Below are 23,491 nucleotides of genomic sequence, written 5' to 3' on the forward strand. Positions count from 1 at the left end.
CGCCTAGAACGAAATTAAGCATTAAACGTGCAGTTTACTTTGTCTGTATTGAATCATTTGCAATAAGCCTTAGTGCTTCTTTTAAAAGAAAGTATTGTCTAACAGCTTGCTATGCAGAAGCGATCGTAGTTTAGATGAAAAATCTTGCAAAAGTTATGGTATAACCTTGTGCTGCTGCTGTGGCTGAAACGATGGAGCCTTATATACGTCGGTTGGCTGTCGTCACATGTTTTCGCTATCACAGTCTTCACTGCGTCTTGAAATGACACTCATTCGCTACTTGACGAATACCTTTCTTTGGCAGCCGCGAATGTTGGCTCATCGGTACTGCCCAGAGAAGGGGCAATACGGAAAAGTGTGTGAACCATCCGAGTTGGAGGCGCAGCGGTATTCTCCAAACTGGTCGACAGCACTTCGATAACACCGCCATCATATGGTTTCCAGCGCACGTCCCCACCCCCACCGATGAGGGCCTCATTAACTTGAACGAGGTAGCACACCGCTCTGCGCGAGAACTGACCCGCCGCGCAGAATCGGAGACCGCCTCTTCGAGTTCAGAACTGCTGGCTCAAAACACGCGAGAACGCCTTGTCAGCTACAATGACATCACCAAGCACTACCAGCTAGGCAGGCGGTTGCTGCCCCCACCTCACCCCATGCTGAAACGTCGCCAGGCAGTCATCTGGCGACAATTGCAAACACAAACCTTCCCCAGTCCGGTGCGATTGCAGCACATTTTCCCCGCGCAATACCCGACTGCTCTTTGCAAATTATGTCAGGAGACTAGAGCGACGCTGTCACACATGTTGTGGGAGTGTCGGGTTACATCAGCTACAATGGCAGTAGCTCCGGAGGCTCTTGCGTCGAAGTGGGCCGCCGCTCTGCGCAGCTCCAACCTCAAGACACAAGAGTGGGCTGTCCAGCAAGCCCGAGAAGCGGCGACGAGGCAAGGCCTCGAAGTCCCCTTATGGGAGACCTGAGCCTGGGTCGTCAAATTTGCCGGATTCAGAATAAAGTTGTTTCCATCCATCCATCCATCCAAACTCTTTACTACACCGTTAAGACGCACGAGCAGCCGTGCGGGAGTGTTATGAGATCTGAATGTTTGCGCACTGATCTCTACGATGTTTTACGGTAGGTATCACTGGGTTTACGTGTTGTGGTAGGAGAGGGGGGGGGGGGTGGCGCCGCTTGGGCTCTATCTCGCGGTGCGTGCTCGTGGGGCGAAGTCCGCTGCGCATCGCTTGTCGGTGGGCGCTCAGAAAAGCAGGTAATTGGTCAAGTGTGTTAAGATCGGCCGGGTGGAATGCGACTGAGACTGGTCTGCTCATGTAACGCGCACTACTGCCTCCGCTGACCAAACACTGGGATTCCTAAAACGCCATCTGCGTCATGCACCGCAACGCGTCAAACTACTAGCATTCAAGACGCTCGTGCGTCCCGAAAATTGAATACGCGTCCCCCATCTGGTCACCACATTATTATTTGTTTTGAACACATATACACAGGAAAGGGAAAGCGAGGAGCAGGCTGGCAACTGCCTACGGAAGGGGCACAACGCCTGCCTACTCTTCTGAAGGCAGGTGACAGCAACACAGAAATGGAACCTAACCTAACCTAAACATCAAACTTGCCTTATCAACGCACTTGAAAGAATTCAGAATCGTGCGGCAAGATTCGTTCATTCTTCGTATTCTTACAACACTAGCGTATCACTACTAAAAGCGCTGTCCGTCTTAAACACGCCATCATCCCGGCGTCGCGTTCTCAGTGGCTATGGTGTTGGGCTGCTGAGCACGAGGTCGCGGGATCGAATCCCGGCCACGGCGGCCGCATTTCAATGGGGGCGAAATGCGAAAACACCCGTGTGCTTAGATTTAGGTGCACGTTAAAGAACCCCAGGTGGTCAAAATTTCCGGAGTCCTCCACTACGGCGTGCCTCATAATCAGAAAGTGGTTTTGGCACGTAAAACCCCAAATATTATTATCCCGGCGTCGCACTGATTCGTTAATTCTCTTTCACAAGTTTTATTACAGTTCGCTCCATCATGCACCATATGTGCTGGCCGCACCCCCTCGCCATTCCTTGCGTACGGGGCATTCCTTGCAAGTAACCCGTCCACGCAGTCGAACTACAACCTTCTCTGCATCCTTCTTTTGCCGATCATCAACCGACTGGAACGGCCTGCCCCGTCACATATCCGAGATCACCTGTTCAACGACGTTTGCTGATAAGCTTAATACTAGTATTCTTCATTGAACTCATGTGGCCACTAATTAAAATGAACATTTGTAAACCCCACCCCTTATGTAATACTCCCATTGAGGGGTCTTTAAGGAAATAAAAGGGAAGTGAAGATTAACGGCTGGGGACGGTGCAAGGGACAAAAACGGAGAAAGTGAGATGACGAACGCAGCGTTCGGCAAACAACCGCAATAATTTTATTGCGATAAAAAAAAGCATAGACTGAGCGCATCACGTGATTCACAGTCAGCGGCAATAAATGGCAAAAAATAAAATCTTGTTTACGTTTCCGAGTCACTAGCCACAGACAACGCCTAGAGGGATGAGGACTGAAAGAAACAAACAAAAACTCAGAAAAGGCAAGAGATTGCACAGAGCTCAGCCGAGCAGAAGTGCATCGGAAGAGAGTGCAAGCGTGAGGCTTACTGCTGTTAGTTGTGTGTGTGTGTGTGTGTGTGTGTGTGTGTGTGTGTGTGTGTGTGTGTGTGCGCGCGCGCGTGTGTGTGCGTGTGTGTGTGTGTGTGTGTGTGTGTGTGTTTGTCTCGAGAGGTCGACTGTACTTGGGAACTGTAGATCGCTTCGATCGTTGGAACACGCCGAAACGACAAATCCGGGCCGGAATCTCGCGGCAAACACAGGAAGGGTCGTGTACCTGTAGTGGCGCTCTGCAGTGTGCGCCGTCGCTATAGCTGAAGAGCGCGACGCTGTAGAGATGGCCACTTGAACTGGGACAGTACTATGAAAAGTTGCGAACGGCGCAAACAAACCGGAACATAAGCTCTTGCGCTGAGCCACAGCGGTAAGCAGTTCTCTTCGCTTGAAAAATAAAAATAAAGAACAGATTGAAGTGAATACATGAAGCTGGCTCTTAAATCAACTGCAGAAAGAATTGCTTTTTTTTATATTCGACGCCATAACCGAAAAAGTGAGCTTCGTACGTAGAAAGCTTATGTTTAAGGTTTAAAGTTTCGAAATGGAGTTTGTCATAAAACGGAAATGCTTGATTTTTTCTTTTACGCGGATGATGAAAGGGTACATAAAAGAGCAGAAAAATCTGGCCAGACGAAGCTGCATTACGAAGCTGCACCCTGATAAAGGAGGCGCGCTGCCGTCAGTTAGACTGTTGGTACTTTTCAAGATGCATCCTCGGGATTGACGCTGAGTCGTCTTCAAGCCTACCGTCTTCGCAACGTGCTTGATGTTGCATTTCTTGCTAGAGCAACGTCGCCAAAGCTTATCACTATATGGGCAGCAAAAACACGGTACATGGCTGCATATACAGGCTTCCGATTTCGGTGGTGGCTAACATTTAACACATCGGCGCATATTTCCGTATTCCTGTGTCTTGAAAAAAAAAAAAACGATCTTCGCAGGTGTATGCAAATCCGAGCGACACACATCAGATAGATAGCCCAGCTGGATGCGGTAGTTCCCGCCACTATTACGAAGTCCTGCGCTCTAATTTACAGCCTTAGAGGTCCTCATGAGTTTAAATTGGCCTATAATTGTTACCATCATAGCCGTAATGGTTTATGCAGGTGAGTTATAGGCCAATGGACAGCCCCTATGCAACCTTACGAGGAAGCTTTAACTCGGGTGCTCCTATCGAAATACATGTAAAAGGAGAGCTTGTTTTTCTCAGCAACCATAGTGCCAAATTTGACGAGGTTTGTTGCATTTAAAAGAAAAAAAAACTTAGTCTAGAGACTGTTGGTATCGAATTTTTGATTTAGGTCATCAAAATGTTTTACTAAAATATTGCCAAAAATCCCACATTTTCAGAAAACGAAACTATCAAGTTCGCTCAGCAATAAAAAATTATATATCGAAATTCTGTGATTTGCATCTCATAGTAATCTAAAGCGGACAAAATCGATATGTTAAACATGAATCTCAAAAGATTCATTAATGTGTAAATACACCTTTTGCAGTGTGTCCGCTTTGAATGATCTAATTGATGCCGTTTACAGAACTGCGATATCTGTTCACGGAGAGCTTCGTGCTTCTATTTTTTTCGAACCTTATAATTTTTAAGAGTTCAACAAATTTGAAGTCATAAATTGAAATTCCACTTCCAACAGTCACTATAACTTAACTTTCTCTGTCAAATGCAACAAATTTCATAAATGTCGGTCCAGGGTCTATGTAAAAAAAAGTTTTTGCGTTTTACATGTATTTGAATAGGCCGCGTCGGAGTTACGCCCGAGCTAAAGCTTCCTCTTAAGGGTGCATATTATTCGCAATTTACAAGGATCTGCAGGTTTTGCAACTGCCTGAAGTCTACCAAAGGTTTCGCAAGGATTTCACTATATCCGGCGCAATTTGTTCGCTATACACGAGTCTTTTCAAACGCTGTATCCACACTCGACCTTCGTACTTTCATATAATGTCCGCCATAACCGGCGCGTGTTCTTGTACGTTGCACCGGCTGGGCCGATTCCGGTTTCCGGTTGCATGTTCTGCCGGCCTGTTCATACACGGCCTCCTCGAGGCTTCGATGTAGGCTGCGTTAGTGGATTTCTTTCTGGCTCACGTTGGATATCGGCCACGCCACCCCCGCCATCGCGCGAAAACCGTTGTGGAACTCGCGTTAACGACTTCGCTGTAATATTCGTGCATTTCGGCGTGGCCCCTGTGGAAATGTCTACAACTGGAAGATAACAGTGACTGGCTAAACGTCAAAGAGGTCTTTAGCCAGAGACTGTTGTCCCGCACTGCAGCTCTTTGAAGTGAAGGCGGTTGAAGGCTTTGCATGTGTCATCGCGTATTGTGGTCATGGCGCCATGCCCGATGTTTCGGAAGGACCACAGAAGCCGGACATGCAGTACAGATGTGTCCTCGGTTTCTTGTTACAGTAGTAGTAGTAGTAGTGGTAGTTGTTGGCTTTCCTCCTCCCGTGTGCTCATGGCGCATAGTCACAGTGGGGGACTTGCCATGCGTCGTGTGGTTAATGGAAGAGGAGAGGGGAATGAACAATTTGGAAGTTGCAACTTAGAGATCATTCTGCAACCGCCTCTGGCGCAGCGTTGACAACGTTCGTCACGTCGGCGACTCGTTCTTTCACCCTCTTCCTCCGCTTTTCCCTTCCCCCCGTGCAGGGTAGCCAGCTGGACTCAGTCGTGGTTTACCTCCCTGCCTTGCATTTATTTTTTTTCCCCTCTCACTGTTAAAGGGACACTAAAGGGAAACAATAAATCAGTTTAGACTAATAAAGCATTGTTTGAGAACCCTGCAGGCAGTCATTTCAAGAAAATAGTTTGCATATTAGATGAGAAAATGAAGGTCCAAGTATCAGTATTTGAATTTCGCGCCGAAACGCCGGCGCCGGTACGTCAGTGTGACGTCAGGGATTCCAAAGTTTGTTTTCGCATTTGGGCCGCGTTGGCTGAATAAAGGTTCCCGAAACTTGGCATGCTTAATATTTGGTTCCTTTAGAACACAATGTAGTCAATCTGCACCGCTATATATAATTAGTAGGCCCTAGAAGATGCCATCAAAATCCATGACGTCACAGCCCCCAGGTGCGGGAACTTAAGTAGGCGTCGCCACCCGTATTTCGTTCTTGCGCTTTTTCTGGCTTACCAAACGTCTTATCGTTGTAAGAGTGGTGTTTTTGGTGTTGTAGAACGGTGATTTACTGATGCAGAAGAAATCACTTTTCACTTTAGTGTCCCTTTAAGCACTCGTCTTTGAGTCACTCGCAAAGTAGCTGTCGGAAGTTGCCACAATGACGTCACACCTTGCCCCCGAGTCCCGTTGTTCTCTTCAATTTTTTTCTCTTTCTCTCTCGGCGCAGTCGCACTACTCGGGGGCATCCGACCGAGCCGGTCGAGCGTCCTGACCACGCGCTGCGTGAACCCGAGGCTCTATTTCCGCAACGGCTTCGCCAAGCTGCGGTTCCGAGGACGCGTCGTCAAGTACACCTGCCGGCCCGGGTTCACGATTTTCGGCGACTCGGTGTCAAGCTGCAACGCCGGACGATGGGACCGGCCCGTTCCCATATGCGCAGGTATGCTCGTTGTGTTTTTTTTTTTGCTGTGTGTTGTGGGGTTCAATAAACAGCTTAACTATAAAGATAGGCTTCGCGAAGGTTTTAAACGTGTGCGTTGTATCTGCATTTATCATTTGTCATTGTGGATTCTTTTGCGCGAGCGGTACAAGAGAGGAAGAACTCACGTCCATATGTGGGGCGAAGTTACGATGTTTTCTTGCGCGACACTCCACCCCCTCCCCCTTTTTTTTGTGGGTTTTCTCAGAACTGATTTTCCATGCATGTCAGAGCAACTTAGTCCAGCGTTTGACGGAGGGCGTCTGGCGAGGTGGGAACGCAGCTGAAGTGAAACATAGTGCCCAAATAGAAAAAGAAAATAATGAAAATAAACAAAGTAAAATAGAATATAACGTCGATTGACGTTTATTACATTATTGATATTGATTGATAAAGTACATGGCGCAGGGACGGGCACAAATATTAGGTGAATTGCCTCGTGTCCGGTTTATCGCCGGAGGAACGGTTTGTGTTAGCAGTGACATGAAAGGCATTTTGTCAAGGATGCTGCAGATGGAAGGCTGGGGGGGGGGGGGATGTGTCCCGGTCAATACGATGCCCCATCTGCGTCAACTAATTGGACTCATATCAATTTAATTCAATTAAACGTTAAGCCCACACTGCAAGGAATGTCTGCTAAAATGGAATTGCGAATCGGCCAATTTTTATGCGAAGCATACTAGCCGCACAACCACGCTCTTCCTTGCTGCGCCGCGCGCGGCCGCGTAGCTACCATATGACGTCATAACAGCTGCAAAAGCGGAGGCTCAACTCGTGCGCTCGCTTGCGGCCGCGTAGCTACATAGCCGGGTCTCAGCTCGTGCGCTCGCCTGCGGTCGCACAGATGGTACTGCGGCCTAACTCCCGCTCCTCCCGCTATACCAGGTTACCAATACCGCTATACCAGTGGTATAGCGGTATTGGTAGCGGTAGAGCGTATTTATTGGTTTGAAAATAAAGGAATTAGCAGAGTAACGCATGAGCCGAACCAAATATAGCCAAGCAACAGCAGTTTACCAGGCTAAACAGTGGTTCAACAACTAAAATAAAGGCTAGTATGCTTCGCATCCTGGGCTTAACCTTAGCTAAGCCACAGCCATTTTTTTTGTTCTTAGATTAGCCCCATCAAATTTTGGAAAGGTTCACTGTTTTCCCGCTTATACTTCTTTAACGACATAACTTATTAAGCATGCGCCGCGGTAGCGTAGTGGCTATGTATGCTGTGATCGGTGTCGCGGGTTCAATTCCAAACGCGGTTGTCGCTTTGCGATAGCGGCGGAATGAAAAAAAAAAAAGAACGACGCGTACACTAATTTAGGTGCCCGGTAAAGAAGCTCGTGTGTTCAAATATATTCCGAAGTCCTCCTCTACGATGTGCCTCATAATCAGATCGTGGTTTCGGCACGTAATGCCACAGAAATTAATAAAATGTTGACTTTATTAGGCAGTATATATAGGGAATATTTAACTAGAACGCCCTTTCGTTTCGTCTTCGAGTTTGGAAACGCGCATCTCTAAACCGGTTCGTGCTTCAGAATTCATGATGAGTGAATGTGCCTTGCGAACTCACCCCCTGTAGTCGGGAAACCGCAATATAAGGGCATTAATGTGATCAGTTTAAAAAGTCAACTATAGAAAGTGTTGCCTTTTAGTGAATTACGCGTTCCGATTCCTCTTGCGAGCGTTTCCCGTGCCCTCAAGTATATATATATATATATGTATAGACAAGAGCAGCAGAATTGCGCTGTTGCGGAGAATCAAAAGGAAAAAAGAAAGATTTCGAACAATAAAAATAAATGAATAATAAATAAATAAAAATAGAATGGGGTACATGTCGGTATATCCAGCCGGAAACTGCCGCGTTTTTTTTTTTCGTTTGTTTGCGAATTTTATCCACGATCGACCCAGCGATATTGCAGTTGTTTTGGCTATTGCTGCATTTCTGTCCCGTGTCGTGGCCATAATCGAGTATTTTAATCTTCTGAGACGCGTGCGACTATGTGCAGTCGGCTTTCGTAACGCCCTCGCCCGGAGCCTGACAAAAACGAACGATTGTGCAAGTTGGCGATCCATCACGGGAAGCTGTAGCGTTAAAAAATACACGCTAAAAGTACCGTCAAAGGCGACGGGAGCGGTTTGTGCATGTCTGCCAGCTGTCCGAACTAATCTCGGCAAAAGTTTAAAAACAGCGGAGGGCTTTACGGGTGCGACATACGCTCTATGTTGTTTTTGTTTCGTTTTGTTCGCGTTTGTTGCGAGCGTGTGTGTGTGTATTATAATGTGCGTGAATATGTGTTGGATAAAGTTTGTAGAGCTCATTCTTTTTATCGCTAATGTGAGTCCTGTATGGTGATTTGCCATGTTTTTCTGCAGTGCCTCGAACGTTTTCAAGGCACGCTTTGTAGTTTTTCGCTCGGAGGATCCTTTTACTATATGGTTGTAGGAATCAGTACACTTTAGCCTTTACTTAACTTTAATCGATCAGGTAACCAAGCAAATGTTGTTGTGGATGAATGAGAATGACAGATAACCGCGTTGAAAGTAATTTAGGTCTCTCGTGGCGCCTTTCTTTCTATAAATATAGAAGAGAGCGCAAAATCTATAAAAGAATACAATACGCATGTCTAGGAACAATGCCTATCGACACCCAGTGGACACCGTTCGCGTAAAGTCCTCTGTAATTTTTTTTTTAATTCTTTCGACATTTAGTTAGTACAGACGGTATAGTTCGTACATGTGCGTTCAGCTGGTTATGACGGGCAAAGCAGGTCCACTTACAAAGTAAAAAGAAATGTAAGCGGTGTGCCACCGCTGATGGTCTGAATGTGCGTAACCTGAAATGCATGACGAAATACCTTCCGCAACATGGCCCGAGCTGGCGTTGTGCCAATAAATGCCAATCAAGTGCGAAATGCGCAAAAACGTTTTGTTCGAGTAATGATAATAAACTGCCTAAAGAAATCTACGAAATAAATGTATTTAAGGAAAGTAAACGCGCAGTGTACAAATACGCTAGTGTCAGGCACTTGGAACAAGAACGAGGCTAAATTTCAGAACATATATATAAATATAGATAGATAGATAGATAGCGTAGCGTAGCAGATCCCAAGCAGTAACATATATATATATATATATATATATATATATATATATATATGTATATATATATATATATATATATATATATATATATATATATATATATATATATATATATATATATAATGTGGCTGCTCGGGATCTACGCTTGCACAAAAACGAGAAAGCACGACTGAACTGTGCGCAGCGCTTCCTTTTCCCTCTTCCTTTTGTGCTTGTATTCTTGAAGCGAGACAGACGACGAACTTTTATTTTCTTGACGCGAGACCTTTACTTTTTACTTGCATGTCGCAAGCAGCCGGTGATATTAGCGCTGGCAATTTTTATCTGTGCCCGTGGAGCAGTGGAAAGCGAGGTTCTGTAATTACAGCCCGGAGAGAGACTGATATTCCAACGATCTTTCTTCACGGGCGTAAAGCGAAGCGGTGCTTTTATTGAAATAGCGAGCACAATCCAGTCGTAATGGAGCCTAGCGTCGGAGCTCTCGGAACTTACCCAAACGTCATTCTGCTCTCATTACGGGAATGGCTATTGTTTGATCTCATATGCTTGAAGTTGTATTTGTTTGATGTCATATGCTTGAAGTTGTATTTGTTTGATGTCATATGCTTGAAGTTGTATTGGTTTGATGTCATATGCTTGAAGCTGTATTTGGCGCCGAGTCGCCATTGCAAAACTTTCAGTACGAAGCAAAGTCAAATGATTCAAAATAACGTTTTGTCGAACGTACTTGGCGGGAGCACAATTAGGGAAAGTGGCTCGCGAAAGATCGAAGTTGATTGAGTGATGTTGGCACAAGCTGGGGTACAGAAACCTAGTATTAATGCAAACGTATTTGCCTGACGTACACCGTACTCTTGTGAATTTTCGTAAAGTGCAAAGCTCAAAGCTGTGACGATGACCTTCATTGCCATTAGAGCTCCGGTGTTTGTGATACGGAAGGTAGCCATCGGCTCTGGCGCGTGTAAACAAAAAATTTCACACCCTTAGGGGTGTATACGATGTGCTTAGTCTGTCTCGAGGCCATCACCTTTACCTTTGAGGGGTGAGCACGAATCTTTTATGGATACAAATCAAGCTTTCTTTTACGGCAATTTTTTTTTGTGGTTGCCAGTAAGCATTACAGCTGCGAGAAATGACATACAAAACATAGTTTTTGGTTATCATTACAAGCTGTAAAGCACTATCCAGTGGGTATTCGACCTAAATTATGTTTAAAAGGCTTGAAGTGGTAGCCGAGATAGAAGGAAATGAAATGTTGCGAGGTCGTGATGCGAGAAGGCCAGCTACCCTTCCTTCAGCAGAGCTCCTCTCTCCCGTTACCTAAACCAGCACCCGCAAGCGTGATATTTTTATGCTTTCTTTCCCGTTCCCGTATCGGAGCCAGGGGTCCACCTCCCATCTCTTTTTTTTTTTCTTGTCGTAACCTGCGCGACCATCGCCTACCTCAATTTATTTAAGCGAAGCTTTATTCTCCGAGCCAAACCAGGTTTTGTAGTCTATACCGCCATTTTCGGGGTTTCAACGAGCAGACAACTTCCTACATCTTCACTTAAGGATGGGAAGTAGCTGACGCTTACGTTGGCGGCGGAGAGGTGAAACGACGGAAGAGAACCAGGCGTGAGCGTCGAGCTTGTCACGCACGATGCATCCCTAGCTCATCCGCTATGCACAAAACATGACCAACGATACCGGCGCACATGTTATTGTAGAGCGCCACAGATGTTATCCGTCCTGCCGCAGGTACGCAGATGGCCGCAGGACCGCAGGCGCGCAAACGAGCGTCGCGCTGGCTTGGTAGGTTCGGTTTCCCTTCGGCGTGTCTTAAAACACCAAACGGCAAACGGACAAAATGCGGCTCGGGCCATTAGGCCCTACCAGCTCGACGCCCGTCAGCGTATGGTGCTGCAGCGATGCTCGCCTAATTGGCACGTCGAAAGTTCCCGCCGCTACGCTCCACCCTTGAAAGCTGCTGACCCAAGCCGACTTCGAGGAACAGAAACGTAGCCTTGCCGAAGCCGCTAGACTCATTGAACCGTTCTTTCGAAAGAAGAAATGCAGCAGATCTAACGAGTTGGAATCTTTATAGAGCGAAACTTTGTGGGAAGCATAAAAAGTCGAAGCACGAGTTCGCGCGCGTACACACACACACACACACGCGCGCACACGCACACACACGCACATGAATTATACCGAGCGTTTTGTTAAAGCGCAACTCCAGCTTTTGTTTTTAACCATATTAGGATATTGTCATATTCAAATGATATTGACGGCCCTGTCACCTGTAGTGTGGTTCAATTTGCTTAGAACTTCACCAATAATTTTAAATAACCAATAAACGAGATACCGAAACAGAAACGGGTAGCTGGTTCGTGTGACGTCACTATGAATGAATGACGTCAGGTCCATCCTACCATAATGTAAACACGCAGTACACGTGGTTGTAACATCAAAGATGCGAAGCTGATGTCTCCTGACGGCATAGGGAGCTTTCACAGTTTCCGAACTAGACAGCGGTGATCTAAGCTGACGATTTCAGCGACAATAGGGTGTAGACTCTGACGTCGCAAACACAGAGTGACCAGTAGGAAGTCAGGGATCCGGAAACCAACCAATTTTTAAAATTCATTTTCAGGAAAGCTAAATGACTTGCAGCCATATAGTTTGGCACAAAAGATCAGAAGGGAAATGAGAACATATATTCTCAATTTATTAACATCAGCGGACATCGAGAAATCGTCGGAGTTGCCCTTCAAGCGGGGTTGCTGACTACTAGCGAATACGACGGGCACCTTGAACGCCTCATGGTTTCAAAGGGATCACGCGCGTACGCACGTTGCCAATTTCGAATCTATTCAATCCGCAAGAAGCGTTTACTTCCTAATTACCGTGCAGCCGCGGATGCGCGAACGAGAGCTTTCTGGTTCTTTTTTGTCATTGCCCCGCACGGCCAGCGCCGCCACTGCCAGGGACGCGCTGAGGCGAGCGCCATCCGGTGATACTGCAAGGAACCCAGATGCCCACGTGGCCCGTGTGCTCCGCTGTGATTGGCTGGCCTATATTCCAAGGGAACAGCGAGGCCGCAGTGCCCACTGACTCTAAACCCGCGATGTCACAAAGAAAAGCTTCGCCTTAAATATGCTTCGCATTACGTGGATGTCAACTGCAGCAATGGCAGCGAATCTGTATACCTCTACCGCTCGAGTAACTTTTGTATCGTAAGCGAAGAACTCTCCATACGTGGGCCAATCCCGGAGACAGTGCGATGCCGGGCCGACCCGCGGTGGATGGGAAGCAGGTGTTAAGCACTTCCCATATGTGGGCCGATCCCAAAGATAGTGCAATGCCGGGCCGACCCGCGGCGGAGGTGAAGCAGGCGTTAAGCACTCTCCATACGTGGGCCGATCCCGAAGATAGTGCAATGCCCGGCCGACCCTAGGTGGCGGTGAAGCAGGTGTTAAGCACTCCTTATACATGGGCCGATGCCGAAGGTAGTGCAATGCCCGGCCGACCCTCTATGGAGGTGAAACAGGTGTTAAGCACTCCTTATACATGGGCCGATCCCGAAGATAGTGCAATGCCCGGCCGACCCTCGGTGGAGGTGAAGCAGGTGTTAAGCACTCCTTATACATGGGCCGATCCCGAAGATAGTGCAATGCCCGGCCAACCCGCGGCGGAGGTGAAGCAGGCGTTAAGGACTCCCCATACCCGGGCCGATCCCGAAGATAGTGCAATGCCCGGCCGACCCGAGGCGGAGGTGAAGCAGGCGTTAAGGACTCCCCATACCCGGGCCGATCCCGAAGTTAGTGCAATGCCGGGCCGACCCGCGACGGAGGGGAAGGAGGCGTTAAGCACTCCCCATACGTGAGCCGATCCCGAAGATAGTGCAATGCCAGGCTGACCCGCAGTGGAGGTTAAGCAGGCGTTAAGCACTCCCCATACGTGGGGAGATACCGAAGATAGTGAAATTCGATGGAGGCGAAATGCGAAAACACCCGTGTACTTAGATTTAGGTGCACGTTAAAGATCCCCAGGTGGTCAAAATTTCCGGAGTCCTCCACTACGGCGTGCCTCATAATCAGAAAGTGGTTTTGGCACGTTAAACCCCATAATTTAATTTTTTTTAATATAGTGAAATGCCGAACCGACCCGCAGCGGAGGTGAAACAGGCGTTAAGCGCTTGCCATACGTGGGCCAATCGCGAAGTTAGTGCAATGCCGGGTCGACCAGCGGCGGAGGCGAAGCAGGCGTTAAGCAATCCCCATACGTGGGCCGATACCGAAGATAGTGCAATAACGACCTGACCCGCGGCGGAGGCGCAGTTCGCCATTAAGAGGGCCACATACACAGCTTCGCTGGTCATCCTTCGTTACAGAGTGGAAGGGCACCGAGTTTTTTTTTTCCTTCTCGCAGCTTTTCGATTGTTTACGCGTCACACATTTGCAGACGTGGTTTCGCGCACTGTCTTTCTCGGTGTTGCCTTAGTTCGCGTTGATGTTGGCGGTTTTGCGCGTTGCAGGCACCACGCGTGTTACGTCATCTCGCAGGTGGGTCCGAGTCAGACTAATCGCTCCTTTGAGAAAGGTGCGCTGTCTTTGGTCTGAATACTCGGCTGTTCTCACAGCATACGTTGGAGCAATGCTTCGCAGACACGATCCTCCACGCGTGATCTACGCACTGGGCTTTTTCTTTTCAATGTACAAACCTGGTAAGCAGTGCCCTTTCATGTCAATATGCCATGGTTGGGTGAGTAATCTGTCCACAATCTGTCACTTAAAAAAAGTTTTATTGCGGTATCAGTTATATGGACCCGCAGGCGCATTTCTGCCGTAGCCGTGAGGTTCTGTATGAAGTTCAAGGTCAACAAGTTCGTACCCGCGCGCCGTATGCCGTATGTGCGGGTGAAATCGGGCGAGGGTGAGCCAGCGATAGCGGCTCGATTTCGCTCACGTGAGCGAGGAAAGCTGGGAGGAAGCGCGCCGTCCTCAGTCGCGCGCACAGCTCCAGAGGTGGGACAGTGAGGGGGGCGCGTTCTACTCCTTGGAAGTACCGGGCTCGAAGCGTTAAAGAAAGGAAATGCGGACAAGACAGATTATGTTTATTAATGTGTACCGAGATACGGTCCAAAGGGTGTAATTTTGTTTAAGAGCGTAGTTCGCGTTCATGCGAGACGCAGTGCGAAGGTAAATTCCCTCGCGCTGCTGCTGCAGCAGCGCTTCCTCACTCCAGCGTTTAACAGCGACTTTCCGCGGTCATTGAATGAGATGTCTTCATGTTTGCTTGTGGACGCGTGATGCTATGCTTGTTAATTTAGTTAGTATGCCTGTGTTTACGAGTTTACACGGCCAATCAAGCTACTATTCTTAGTTCATATAACTAACTCTCCACTAATTTGCCATCGCAATGGATGTTTCGCCTTTCGGGCGAAAGTGCGACTTTTTTTGCTAGCCTCCGCGCTTTGCTCAACGCTGGCGTCAAGCGTTCTAAATCAGACGAAAATATAGCATTCTATTCCTCTTTCTCTCTCGCTCTCTCTCTCTGATTCTCGCCGCTTTGATTGTCGATCGTCGCGTGGCCAGTGTCTGGAGATGATTGGAGTGCTGCGATGTAGGCTAGCCTGGAACACCGCTGCCTTCCGCTAATGCGCTCAGCAAACATTAGGACACGGAACGATTACCGAACTGCCCCCGTGTGACAATATATCGCCACGTTGCTCCCACCATCTGTAGACTCGTCCACATGGAGAGATGTAGCCGGGTAATTACTCGCTCCATCAGCTGCTTCAGCTCAAAGCTCGAGTGATGAACACAAAAGGACGTCTATGAACCGGTGGTCGTTTCAGATTGTCGAGAGCCGATAACGGACCGAGGTATTTTTGTTATTTCATTGCTGACAGACCGATAACTCTGTGCGCATTGCTCAGAAAGCGAGCACGCGTAGTGCATTACGCTGAGAGTGAAGTCTGCACGCTTTGATCTATAGACCAGCTGTATGGATCTATATTCTAGATTAGCGCCGGAATTAGCCCAGATTCAGTGCAGTCCTGCCGGCTGCCGGATTCTACTTGCGGAGAGCATGGGATTGCGCGTAGGGGAAAAAAAAAAGAACAGGCTGCACAACAGTTTATTTCCGTAGAGGGCGCAGGAAAGACACACACACATAGAGAAAGAGTGAGGAGTGAAGGAAAGGTGGGGAGTTCAACCAAACGTACGTTCGGTTCGCTGCCTTACTTTGAGCAAAATGGCGTTAGGGAGGAAAAGAAAGAGAAATTATACAGATGCAATGCGCATCTTGGAATATACGTGAAGCGAAGCTTTAGCTCTTGGACCGCTCCATGGAGGGGTTAATGAAATGCTATGAATTTGGCGCTTTCATTCCTGCGTCTTTGGCGTTATGCAAACTGGTGTAAATGCGCATAGGTTGTCGCACAGCCATGCTATAAGCACTGTGACAATGTCACAGTACCACTACCTGCCTCAAAAAGCAGGTAGTGGGTGATGTCACGATAAAAATAGGTGTGCGATTGTGCCTTAATGGCTGACGCCGCTTTGCTGTGGGACCCAGGTTCTATTCCACCTTCAGGCACGTGTCTAGTTTTTTTTTTTTGCTTATGAGCTATTCGGCGGCACATCAGCAGGCAGCCATGGTCACGAAAATCCGGGAAAAGGTTTGCGAAGAATGCTTCGTTTTAACAAAACATAAAACACTGCGGGTGTCGCTTAGCCCTCAAGTGGTGCATGTCGAAACCACAGTCGCTCGCTGAAGTCTGTCTACGTCAGCGCGCATATTGCTTTCTGGGTCAGGCAAAAAAACACAGTAAAACGTCGGGGCGATGCAGCCAAGGTCTCGGCATGCAGAAAGTGTATATGCGCCTCTTCGCGGCGAAAACAACGCGGTATTAGCGCCGGCAACTTGGCACTGCCGCTTGCGTAATGCGCTTCAGCGCCTGTACTGTCGGCGCGACAGCTGCGTTGCGTCGACCGCGACTTGGTGACACTCGAGCCCGCCGGCTCCACAAGGTATCGCGCGGAGCGTGGTGACATTTGCACGCGCGTGCGTGTGTTTGTCAACGCGCGCTCGTAGCAAGGGGCGTGTGTGTGTGTGCGCGCGCAGACAGCCAGCGCTCTGCCCTGACGCGTGGACGAGGTGTGGTCGACCAGTCGCTGTCGCGGGGACCTTCTTTTCATTTGGCCCGCGCAGGGCTGCCTGCTGCTGCTGCTGCTGCGGCAGCGGCTGCATCGGCGGCGCATTGATTGCGAAAATCGGCCGGCTCATCGATTTCTGCATTAAGAGAAGGGCCCCTCGGACCGTTTCTGCCCGTGTCCTTGGTTTTCATGCGCCCATTTATTCTGGCCTCGATGTATCTGCTGCTGCTGTTACCACTGCCGGCTCCTTTATTTTTTTTTCGTTCTTTGTTTCCCGGTCGTCACCGTCGACCTCTACGCGGGGGCACCCGGTGGTGTGCTGCACTTGTGTTTTCCCGTGCAGCTGTCGCGCGTGGAGGTCGTGGGATCGAATCCTGGCCAGGGCGGCCGCATTTCGATGGGGGCGAAATGCGAAGACACCCGTGTACTTAGATTTAGGTGCACGTTAAAGAACCACAGGTGGTCAAAATTTCCGGAGTCCCCCACTACGGCGTGCCTCATAATCAGAAAGTGGTTTTGGCACGTAAAACCCCATATATTATTATTATTATTATGTCGCGCGTGGGGAGCAATATTTTAGCTGGCGCTTCTGTGCCGACCTGTACGCTGTATGCGAGCCTCGCGAAGTGCAATGCAACTAATGAACATTTCGTCGGCGGATTTCTAAGTTCGTCAAACGAGGGGGCAGCGCTTTTGTGTGTCCCCGCTTGCGCTGAACGAGTCCTGGTCTAGCATGCTGTACGTTGAAGGCTTGAATGCGGAAGTTCTAGCACAGCTCGTTATAGACAACGTGCACCGGCCGGACTGCGTTACGTCGTTCATTACCGAATCGTTCGTGAGCTCGTTACCGGGCCGTCTGCTGGACGCACTTCTGCCTGCTCAGCCGGTACTTTTGGCACTTTAGGATTGTGCCCCTGCTTTAAGAATTTGTGGGTCAAAGAAACAGTGAAGGACATATTGAAGAGGACAGCCAACGGGGCAAGTTGGTCACGAAGGCGCAGACACGGAACAAGCTATCATCAGCGCTTGTTTTTTTTTATTATTGATATGATATAAGGATATGTTGGCGCACAGTTTAAGGCGCCGGCTACTCCTCATCTCTTGAGTGGTTCCGTCATACATCGTACAGGGTTCAAGGTTACATATCAAATAGTTGTGCTGTGCCCACGCCTTCGCCTTCGTTTTCACTGCACTATCGTTATTAGCCACGGGCAGAATTATCACTCGACAAAATCCACCCGCAAGAACAGCTTCCTTCGATTGTTTATTGAGCAGAATAGCGAGTTTTGTTGCAAGCTTGGCGTTCTACTTGAACCAACGCACTACAGAACCCTTGCGCACATCTTTTTTTTTTACTTTTCTGAGAAAACGCACGTCCTCTTGATCTGACGCTGTGCCGACACGCTAAACGTAATGTTTACTGTGATAGCGATTATTGTTTAGGGTGACCAGCAGCGGTTTCACGTCTGCTGCCGTTCACAACGCCGTCTGTGCAAGCAGACGACGAGAGCAACAGTTAAGCTTGTCTTTCCTTTTTTTCTTCGTTGGAAAACTACAGCGCTGGGACGACGAAACCCGAAGATAGAGGACGCATGCAGGCGCGCGTTTGTTCGTCTCGCGTCGTCCCAGTGCTCAAGTTTTCCAATATTGAAATGTCAGCTATAGCGTGGCCATCCGTTTTATATATAGGTAGCATAGAGTTTCTCACTACACTACCTAGAGGGAAATCTGGCGCTGCTGCGCTGTGGTATGCATGGGAATGCCGGTATGTTGTGACTTCGAATTGACATCGTTCTCGGAGAGACACGACACCTTGAATACGCGCTGGGCAAGTACCGTTCCGTCTGTCACAATGATTCATTTTCTACTAAAACAGCACGTGAAAAGCTGTTTTAGCTTAATAATTACGCAAAACATGTTCTGTTTAACTATGAGTAGTAGTATAAGACTTTTATTCAGCCAAAAATTACAGGCCGAGCATATCGACCGCCTGGGCGGCCAGTCGACGCTGTTCTTCTTCACCTTCAGCGCCAAGCCAGTCGAGCCAGGTGGTGATGGAAAGCGAAGGGGGAGGGTAGGAACTTGATTGCTGAGCAGTCGGACAGTAGAATAGGCAATGGGATAGGTCTGCATAAGTAGACGGGCAGTTGGGACAGGAGGGGTCGGAGCGATAGCGATAGAGAAAGAGGCGGGAAGGGGTAACCAGTGCATTCATTTGGATGTGCCGCAGAAGGCGAGCCTCCGGCACAGTGAGTGATGGATGAGGGGGAGGGTAGAGGCGCTTGTCGAGACGGAGCTGGAGGTAAACTTCCTTGATAGTGCGGCGCAGGGAGAGTCCCCCAGAATCCTGCGAGGGCCCCGACCAGGGGATCAACGGTGCCCGGTTAAAAACATCACGGGCGAGCTGATGGGCCAGCTCATTGCCGTCAATCCCCGAATGCCCAGGGACCCAGCGGAGGAAAACGGTGGAAGGTTGCAGTGCGGAGACCGCTCGTTCGACCTCTTGTTGGAGTGAATGGGGTAGGGTGCGGTTCTGTATGTGGCGAATGGCGGCTTGGGAGTCGGTGTATATCGTGTACTCTGGGAGCGAGGGCAGGGAGGGAAATGATTGTAGGGCATGTACAATGGCAAGGACCTCGAGAGAGAGTGCATCCGGAGGGTGTAGGTACGGCCCACTCGTGTGAGTTTCAGGTGCTGGGAGGTGGGGATGGTAGATAGCGTAGCCACAGGAACCTCGAGGGGCTATGAAAGAGGCATCCGTGTAGGCTACTCCCTGGGTAGTAAAGAGGGGGGAATGATGCTGCGCGGCCGCGTGACGACGGCCGGCATGCAGGACAGGGGACATATTAAACGGGAGGGGGAGAATGCGAAGATTGGGCGCCGGGGTGGATTTTGGAGAGGTAAAGGAGGAAACGGGAATGGGAGAGATACCCGCCTGGGCCAGTAACCACTGACCCTGACGGGTAAGAGAAAGCCGGGCAAGCTGGGAGTCACGGTGGAGAGAGAGAAGAGAACGAAGAGGGTGGAAGAGGCCTGTGGCAAAGAGCTTAGCAGTGGAGGTGGTGATAGGGAGGTTGAGAGCTGCCTTGTAGAGGCCAACAAGGGCGGTTTCGAGGGTGTTAAGCTGAGTGTGGGTGAAGGAAACGTAAGGCACAAAGTACAGGAACTTGTTGAGGGCGAGCGCATGGGCAACTCGGCACGCATGAGCCTCGTGGAGGCCCGAGCGCCGAGTGACCACGCGCCGCAGGAGGTGAGTTACCGAGTGACAAGTCCTGACCGCGTGGTGTAGGGCTTGCACATTCTTGGCTGCATGTAACGGGAAGCCAAGAACTTTGCATTGGGGGACAACAGGAATGGGAGAGCCGGAAAGATGTAGGGAGATTAGGGCGTTGTGGGAGCGCTGGTATGAGGAGTAGTTAAGAAGGAGAAGCTCGGATTTCTCCGGAGCAGGTGACAAGCCAGCAGTGGGGAGAAAGGAGTTGATGAGATCGAGGCCACGTTGCAGGGTGTCCTGTACGTGACCGGGAGAACCAGACGAACACCAGAGGGTGATGTCGTCGGCATAAAAGATGTGGTGGAGGTCAGGAATCTGGGCTAGTTGGGAGGCGAGAGGGGTCATAGCAAGATTAAAAAGGATAGGAGAGAGAACAGCACCTTGAGGAGTGCCACGGGTGAGCGGGTGGGGATCGGACAGATGTGTGTCCACTCGGAAACGAGCCACTCGGTTAGAGAGAAAGGAGCGGAGATAAGAGTACATGCGGTGTCCGCAGTCTAGGGAGGAAATCTGAGACAGGATATGGTCGTGGCACACACCATCGAAGGCCTTGCGGACATCAACAGTCACAAGAGCGTGGATCTGGCTGGGATTGGGTGAGAGAAAGGTGTGCTGGAGGATCAGGAACATGTCCTGTGCACAGACGCGCCGTCGAAAGCCGATAAGAGAGTGGGGGAAGAAATCTTTCGCTTCAATAAGATCAGAGAGGCGAGTCAAAGCCATTCGCTCAAGGGTCTTGCCAACACACGACGTCAAGGAGATAGGGCGAAGGTTAGAAAGGGAGGGAGGTTTGCCCGGCTTCGGAATCATAGAAATAAGAGAGGATGTCCAAGCGCTCGGCAAGCAGCCGCTGTCCCAGGCATTGTTGAAAGTCTGAAGGAGGAATTCCTTGGAGTGGTCGGGGAGGTTGCGGAGTGTAGTGTATGTGATGGTATCCTCACCGGGAGCCGAGCGAGAAGCATTAGCAGCCAGGGCAGCTTCGAGCTCCCGGAGAGTGAAAGGGCGGTCGAGGTCTGGGTTAGGATCGCCAGAGTAGGCTGGGTAGGAAGGTGTGAGAGGGGGTGGGAGATACAAAGAAGTGAGCTTGTCAAAGACCTCGGAGGGAGTCCCCTGAGTGAGGGCTTTTGCTAGAGTGGGAGCAAGTGCAGGCTTCGTACCTAAGAAAGATTTAAAAAGGGACCACGTGGATCGCGAGTGTAATGCAGAATCGAGGCCGTCACAAAGCGCACTCCAACGAGAATGCTCGAGGGACGTGCCATGGGCGACTATCTCGGCCCGCAGAGCAGCAATCCGAGAGGAGAGTTGGGCATTCTTGGGTTGGGAGCGCAAAGAACGTTGGAGACGTTTCATCCGACGCCATAAACGGAGAAAGTGAGGATCCGGGTCTGGGATAGGATGCCGTGAGCGAACGCGACGGCTACTGGTCGAAAGCGCAGCGGAGATGCGCGACGTCCAGTCATCGTAAGATTCAAAGGAGGCGGAAAGGAGATTAGTGCGAAATGCGTGCCAGTCAGTGTGAGTGGTTGAGTGCGATCGAGGGATGTGGGAAAGTGAAGCGGTAATATGAATGAGGAAATGGTCGCTGAGGAGTGTTTCAGCTGTGACCTGCCAGTGAAAGGAAAGGGAGCCCCGAGAGAAAGAGAGGTCGGGTGTCGTGGAGCGCTGTGAGACAGTGCCCGCTCGAGTAGGGGAGCCAGGGGTATTAAGAAGGGTGAGGTGGCGTTCCTGGGCAAGACAGTGGAGAAGGCGGCCGGGCTTGAGGGTCTGGGGGTAGCCCCAGAGCGTGTGAGGGGCGTTAAAATCGCCCCCAAGGAGGAGATGGGTGGTGGCGGGAATAGAATGAAGGAACTTGCCCAAGGCAGTGAACAAAGAGGATGTGGCAGGGGGATTATAGAAAGACATAAAGGCGAGTGAGATGCGCGATGAAGGTCGGTAATACACAACACCAACTAAATATTTACGGAGGCTGGAGGGGATATCAAGTGGCTCGACGAGGACGTCGCTGCGTACATAAATGGACGCAAGCGGCGTGCCCGTCGTGGCATGGTAGGCGCGGTAACCTGGGACGGTGCGGGCCGTCCGAGTCTCCTGGATAAGGAGAAAATGGGGCAGGGAAGGGCGGGTGAGGAGATACTGGTGGAGGGGGGTCTTATTGTGGCGAAGGTTTCGACAGTTCCACTGCACAATCTCGAGGTCCTCTCCAGGCGCCATGTTTACGATAGATTAGAGGTAGAAGAGTTTGCGGGGACACGTTCCTTCTTTTTGGCCGGGGGCAGTGACTCCTGGAGGGAGCCCAGCATAGAAGCGAATGATTCCAATTGCTTGGACTGGGTTTGGAGGGTGGTGAGGATCTGGACAATCGAAGTTTCGAGCTGAAGCAAGCGAGTGTGGTGTGCAGTGGTGGTGGTTTCTACCAGGTCAGCCAATGGGGCGACCTGGGCGTTAGGGGACGGGGTGATGAGCGTGGCAAGGTGCTCATTTAGCTTGGTAAGCTGGGATGTAAGAGAGGAGGTTGTTGTCTTTAGGGTTTGTGTCAATGCGTGGATTTGCTGTTGTAAATCTTGGGAGATGCGCTGTTGTTCGCGCTGGTGACGCTCAAGCATTGTGAGCCGGAGATCGAAGGAGCGGTTCTCGTCAGTCAGGGATGGCGAGGGTATAGTAGAGGAAGAAAGGGATGCTTGCACCGAGGGCCCTTTGACTATAGCGGCGTAGGAGCCTGGAGGTGATGGAGCCTGACTTGACGGAGATGCATGATTAGCGAAGGAGGCGGAAGAAGGGGTGGGCTTCGTGGCCCTGCGCAAAGCTGTGCGACGGAGAAACGCGGCTTTGGCACACTCGCGTTGTTTAGCGAGGAGGAAGGGGCAGGTGGGGTCGAGAGAGGGATGTGTGTTTACCTGGCAATGAATGCACCATGGTTGGGCACACGCGTGAGCGGTAGGATCTGCGGGTAGGGGTGCAGCACAGCGGCGGCACTTGGCCGGAACGTCGTGCTGAGGGCATTGGTGAGCACGGTGTCCCAGAGCAAGACAACGGGTGCATGTGGGGGGCTTAGGCTTATGAGGGCGGCATCGGAAAGCGACGCGTTTAAAATATACGAAGTGGGGTATGACGGTGCCAGCGAAGGTTATGAGCACTGATTCTGTGCTGCCCATCATACGAGCAGCGAGAATATCAGTCGTGTATGATTCAAGGTCATGCATGAGCTGAGTAGGAGTAAAGTGACCACCAACGTTATGAATGACGCCGAGGCAGGAAATGGGAGGATTGCGGGCATATGTTTTGACGGTGATTGGCTTACCGTGGAGCTGAAGATGCGTGAGAGAAAGTAGGAGTTGGGCGGTGAGAGGGGAGTGTGTTTTCAGAAATACAAGGCTCTGAGCTGGCTTGGCCTGAAGGGTGATCTCTGCGCTGGTTTTGGAGGAGAGATGTGCGGCGGAGACGATGGCGGCAAGCAAGTCGTAAAGAGGCAGCTTGGGAGTGAGGGTACCGGGCGGAAGTTGGATCCCAACTGAGATGAGCTCGGTGCGAGGGCGGGCGGCGGAGGCAGGTTTGCGGCTGGTACTGACGGTGCTCCAGCCGCTTTCTAATGATGGCGTATTATGGTCGTTGTCTGGGGACGACGTGAAATCCATCTCCGCCGACGAGTCGTCAGCCGGATACACAGGGGTCAAGGAGGTAGG

At 50.0% G+C, this 23,491-nt stretch overlaps 1 protein-coding gene across 3 annotated transcripts in view; it reads left to right on the forward strand.

Annotated features, from left to right (window-relative positions):
* LOC139049752 (mucin-2-like) overlaps window positions 1-23,491 on the forward strand; it is a 167,414-nt gene that overhangs the window by 22,567 nt on the left and 121,356 nt on the right. For all 3 annotated transcript variants that reach the window (XM_070525550.1, XM_070525549.1, XM_070525551.1), the window contains exon 3: window positions 6,042-6,254. In XM_070525550.1, the coding sequence (XP_070381651.1) occupies window positions 6,042-6,254 (213 nt within the window). The remainder of the gene's footprint in view (window positions 1-6,041; window positions 6,255-23,491) is intronic.

Source organism: Dermacentor albipictus, chromosome 9, assembly GCF_038994185.2.
Source record: "Dermacentor albipictus isolate Rhodes 1998 colony chromosome 9, USDA_Dalb.pri_finalv2, whole genome shotgun sequence".
Lineage (NCBI taxonomy): Eukaryota > Metazoa > Arthropoda > Arachnida > Ixodida > Ixodidae > Dermacentor > Dermacentor albipictus.